Consider the following 5,983-nt stretch of genomic DNA (forward strand, 5'->3'; position numbering starts at 1 on the left):
AGATATTTTTACTTATAAATACTTTATTTATATTTTGGTATGTGACCATCTTTCTCATATGTATATACTGTTTATTGCTCTTTTTCTTACGAAATGATTTTGTGAATGATAGAGCACATCAATTCTGTTCACTCATCCTTTGGATATTTAAAATAAAAACCACTTTAACTTAATAACATATTTATTTGTTTTTTATGTTTAGTATATATTATAATAAGTGTCTTTTGAAACCAATGGTCCCAACATACATTGATTATACATATCCAAATACCACCCCAAAACCTTTTAAATAAATAGAAATGTGTCCAACAGACAAGGGTTCTCCCACACTCCAATATTTTGTCAATCTTATGACACTAAGCTAAATTTTTTGGGCTACACCTGACACAAGTTGAAAACTGAAAATCTTTTACTGAGTTAATGACAAAAACTCTACAAATAATGAATAAATCCACAAGCAAACCCAAAGGTGCATAACACACATCTGACCAACATTTTTTGTATACTTTCAGGACTACTAATCAAATACTTTTTGAGCTTTGCATGAACAAGTCTATAATATATACTAAGTCAAGGGCAATAACTAACAAAACTGGAAAAAATCCATATGCTGAGCAACATTTCTGTAAAGTTTCATGACTCGAGGTCAAATACTTTTTGAGATATACACAACACAAGTTTAAAAATGCATTTTTACTAATTCAAGGGCAATAACTCTCACATAGCAGAATTAATACACAAGCAATACTTCAATTGCACAACTTTGCATCCTGAGCAACATTCCTGTAAAGTTTCATGACCATATGTCAAATACCTTTTGAGTGACAAGCGACACAAGTTGAAAATTGCAAATTTTTAATAAGTCAAGGGCAATAGCTCTACAAATACTGAATAAATCTAAAAGCAATCACCCAGGTTCACAACTATACACGTGCTGATCAACATTCCTGTAAAGTTTCATGACTCTTTGTCAAATATTTTTTGAGTTATATGTGACATAATTTGAAAATTGTAAATTTTTTCTAAGTCAAAGGCCATAACTCTAACAAAACTGAAAAAAAAGCTACTAGCGAAACATCAGGTGCACAACTGCACATGCTGACCAATATTCCTGTAAAGTTTCATGACTAGGTCAGATATTTTTTTAGCTACATGCGACATAAAAAAAACTGGATGGACAGGTGGCTGGACAGATGGACAAGTGTAAATCTAAATGCCCCCCTATAGTGGGGGCCATAATAAAACAATTTTCACTGGATACTTTCATGCATAAAGCAACTTTGCACCACAATTGCTAATAAATACACATATTATATAATAAGTAAGTTTTGAAATCTGAAATGATTCAGAGCACAATTTTATAAAAATAACCAATCACAAATCTGATACTGGTTTCATTATCCTTATATTCTGAAGCATGGTTCAGTCACTTTATTATATTTTAACTATTTCTAATATATCATTAATTCCTAAATCAATTATCTGTTCAATATATCATGTCTTCCACATTGTCTCCATTTTTTCTAAACTCTCTTTCCCTATTTCTTTTGGTCTATTTTTGTAGAATTTACTAAAAAGCATCTTTCAATTTCTTCTGAGTCTCCCTATCATCATCTACCATATTGAACCTTGGTCTGAAAATAAAAAGTAATTTGAGCCGCGTCACGACAAAACCAACATAGTGCGTTTGCGACCATTATGGTTCAAGACCAGCCTGCGCATCCGCGCAGTCTGATCAGGATCCATGCTGTTCGTTTACCAACTCTGTTACAAGTAGAGGAACTGATAACGAACAGCATGGCATGGATCCCGATCAGACTGCGCGGATATGCAGGCTGGTCTGGATCCATGCTGGTCACAAACGCACTATGTTGGTTTTGTCATGACGCGGCTCATTTGGTTTTAAAATTATTTTTTTTCTTCTCAATATAATATGATCAGATTCTATTTTCATTTGTGATAAAATTCAAAAAGCACATTAACTATGGGGTTATCAATTAATTTTTCCCCATCATTTTGTTTAGTTTGAATAATTGAAAATGCTTTGTGCTTTTTAAGGAAACCTTTTTGGTTGAGTAGTTTAAGTCATTGACTTCAATCATCTTGCTGATGAGGGTTTGATTCATGCCAGCAACTATTTATTATTTGAGGGAACATATCTAGCTAGCCTACAGAGAGTCAGTGGTCTTACTCTCGCTTTTTGTCTGTCCATCCGTCCATCGTCCGTCCATAAACTTTTACTTTAAACAACATTTCCTCATAAACCCCTGAGCCAATTTCATTCAAACTTCACAGGAATATTCTTTGGTAGTCAACTTTAAAAATTGTTCAAAGAATTTAATTCCATGCAGAACTCTGGTGGCCATGGCAACCAACAAAGGAAAAACTTAAAAATTCTTCTTTTAAAAAATCTTTGGCATAAAACATCATTTAGTCAGTGTCTACCAAGTTTGTTCAAATAATATTTTCCTTGTATGTGTATAGTAAAAACTTAAAAAAATCTTCTTTAAAAAACCCAAAGAGCTAGATACTAAGCATGAAATATCTTCTAGTAAATGTCTACCTAATTTGTTCAAATAAAAGCCCTGGGGTCAAAATTGGCCCCGCCCGTGGGTCATACTTTTTCCCTATATGTGTATAGTAAAAGCTTTAAAAATCTTCATTTGATAAACCCCAAAGAGCTAGAGCTTAGATATTTATCATGAAACATCTTCTGATGGGTGTCTAGCAAGTTTGTTCAAATAAAAGTCCTTAGATTAAAGTTGACCCCAGCCCAGGGGCCTACACTGAAAGACTTTTCTAACGCAACACTTGGTAAATTGGTATTTCACAAGAACACTTCAAGATATCTTACTTATATTTTACCAGAACCGGTTTGACTACCTTTTGCAAATATTTTCAACAAAATCATTCATCAATGACGGATTATCGGTTCCGCACGTTCTATAGGTATGAAATCAACTTTTTGCTCGAGGAAAACGATTTTGGCAAACCTTTTCGATTTTATTTCAATATAACTATAGTATTGAGTCAGCAACATTGAAAAAACATAGATATCCGGTAAAACATTAAATGGTTCGCATGCAAATACAAGAGCGCGCACGCGCAATCGGCATGCTTCAGGCAGGTCATTCAGACAGACAGGTAAGTTTGTGATATATTTTTAAATACTAACAATGCCAAGTTAATACTGCTTTATTTATGATATTTCTGATATGATACATAATTTGCTCAAAACTTAATATTTACTTTCCTATGATTAGAAGGGAAAAAAACATCACTCTTGTTTGTTTATTTTCAGGTGGCGCGAGTTTTTGGCAGAAATGTGTCTGTCATAGCCAGACTTCTGTTAAAGTACCAACGCACCGGTCGAGTTGAGGACGAGCGGCGGCAGCCTCGTGGAAGGGTCACAACACCTGTACAAGATGCCCAGACTATTGCAAGTCATTTTCAAAACCGATTTAAGACCGCCGAATCGACTGCATTAACAACAGTTGGTACACATGGCAGACACATTAGTAGCAAGACCGTTATCAGGCGTCTCCGCGACCAGAACATTCGAGCAAGACGACCATATCGTGGCCTTGTCCTGACTGCACGTCATCGTCAACAAAGGGAACAGTGGGCCCGCGGGCATCAGCGCATGACACGTGCAGAGTGGGCAAATGTCCTCTTCACGGATGAAAGCTGCTTTAATTTGTTCCATAGTGATGGTCGGGTTCGAGTTTACCGACGGAGTGGGGACCGGTTGAACAACGCCTGCATCATTCAACGTGACTGGTATGGGGGTGGTTCCGTAATGGTTTGGGCTATTGTGTCCCTACATACCAAGACCGACTTGATCATCATTCAAGGAAATCTGACTGCTGTAAAATATCAACAGGACGTTCTTATTCCTGTCACTATTCCTCATCTTCAAGCTGGTGGATACTTATGCACGACGGAGCACCGGCACACACAGCACATGCCACCCGGAACCTACTACAACAGCAAAACATTCAGCAGCTACCATGGCCGTCCAAGTCTCCAGATTTGAATGTTATTGAACACCTGTGGGATGAGTTGAATAGGCGTGTGCGCAGGCGAGCGGTACAACCCCGGAACCTACCAGAGCTGGAACAGGCCCTGGTGCAGGAATGGAGGAACATTCCACAGCGATTTCTGAGGAATTATGTAATGTCCATGAGACAGAGGTGTATGAAAGTGATACAAGCTCAGGGAGGACATATTGGATATTAACTGATTGATATTATGTTTTACTCATTCTTTGATAACAGCTGTGATAAAACAATCATTTCACATCGTTGTGTTGTGAATTTTGCGATTTATTCTCTGTTACTCATGTTTTATTTCTGTTAAATTTTATACTTTTCTTTTCATCGACTACAATAATTTTTTTACAATACATGTGTGAAGTGTTCATTAATCTATACTCTTAATTTCACTAATAACAATTCTTTTATAATCCAAAATACACTAAAAAGCACAAGTGTTGCGTTAGAAAAGTCTTTCAGTGTATATACAGGTGAGTGTTTTCAGGGCCATCATGGCCCTCTTGTTACATTAACTTCAATATCCTTAGGTCCTATTCAGATTCAATATTTGAAACCTTTTATGTATTTATAAAGAGTCACAAATTAACACAGTATGTTAAGATTTACCACATTATTAATTTTGACAATGTTTTTAATGGTTCTTAAAAACAGTTTTTAGTTGAATCTTTTTAAATATCTCTGAAAACAGAACATAATTATGTTCACTTGAAATTTAAAATGTACATGAACTGAGTCAGTCACAAATCAGATCAGCAGGCCTCTTTGTATTTTGACACTTATTCACTCTTACTTAGAAAATGTTCAGAAATATACTAGAACATGTAATCCTGAAACCAGTAGAAGTATTATTCTTAGCTTAAAGTGGCCTCCAGCTTTTAGTGTCTGTTTAATAAACAAGTTTTTTTCTTCTTTTTTTTTGAAAAAGTGCATCATATCACTTTTAGGCCTTCTTAAAAACAGAGTCCAGGAGAGCTATTTATAATTTGTGTCAGTGACATTTGTTTCTAAATAAAGAAGATTTAAATATAGCAAACTACAAATTTCATTCTCCACCTTAATTTTTTTTTTATTATTTGACAATTTTATGAAATGATTTTTTTATGATAACACTTGTAATAACATGTCATATTAACCTTAAGAAAAGCTGCAGGCTGCTAAACCTTTTGATAAAAACAGTGCCCTCATGACCCTCTCAGAAACTAATCAAACTATTCACTACAATCTTGGTATACTTGTTCACTTTCCTTGTGTGATTCTAACTTTCATAGAGTGATGCTTTATCAAGATGATAGTTATGTTAAAACTAGAAAATAGCTTCTGCAACATATATATTTCTTTAAAAATGATCATTTTGTTCCAAAGATCAGATGACCAATATAACATGTAATTAGAATGTTTAATTTTTATTGATGAAGGTTCATTGTAGAATGGAAAACCGAAGGGTAGGTAGTAAATTCTCTGATTTGAAGAAAATTTATGTACAGTTGTACTTGGATTTCATAGAATTGGCCCCTTTTTCAAGATATTTAACAGAGAAAAAAATAAAAAGAAATGGATGTCTGTTAACCTAGAACTAACCATTTCAATGTGAATAAATGTAACATTTTAGTGTTATGGAGAACTTCATTAATAAAAGCAATTAGATTTGTGTTTTTGTATGCAAATGCTATGTATATACATCAAATAATGTAATGCATTACTTGCACAGAAAATGTTTTAAAGCTTGGAATATTTCAATTTCAAAGACACATGTAATTTGATTGGTGTTTTAATATAAAGTTCAGCAATTTAAACATCATATAGAACCTGTTAAATCTTTAGTCCTAGTAATAATTAAATGATCTATATGTTTGTCCATATGTTCAATCCCATATGTTCAATACATTGACAGGATATATGACAAATAAATTGACACACATGTACACACA

At 34.3% G+C, this 5,983-nt stretch overlaps 1 protein-coding gene across 1 annotated transcript; it reads left to right on the forward strand.

Moving 5' to 3' along the window:
- The first annotated feature begins 3,114 nt into the window (after window positions 1-3,114).
- LOC132713030 (uncharacterized) lies at window positions 3,115-4,036 on the forward strand. The gene is made up of 2 exons (XM_060695469.1): window positions 3,115-3,144; window positions 3,302-4,036. Exons 1-2 carry the CDS (start codon window positions 3,115-3,117, stop codon window positions 4,034-4,036), a joined length of 765 nt encoding a protein of 254 aa, XP_060551452.1.
- The last annotated feature ends 1,947 nt before the right edge of the window (window positions 4,037-5,983 follow it).

This window comes from Ruditapes philippinarum, unplaced genomic scaffold (assembly GCF_026571515.1).
Source record: "Ruditapes philippinarum isolate M1 unplaced genomic scaffold, ASM2657151v2 ctg248_1_1_1_1, whole genome shotgun sequence".
NCBI classification, from domain to species: domain Eukaryota; kingdom Metazoa; phylum Mollusca; class Bivalvia; order Venerida; family Veneridae; genus Ruditapes; species Ruditapes philippinarum.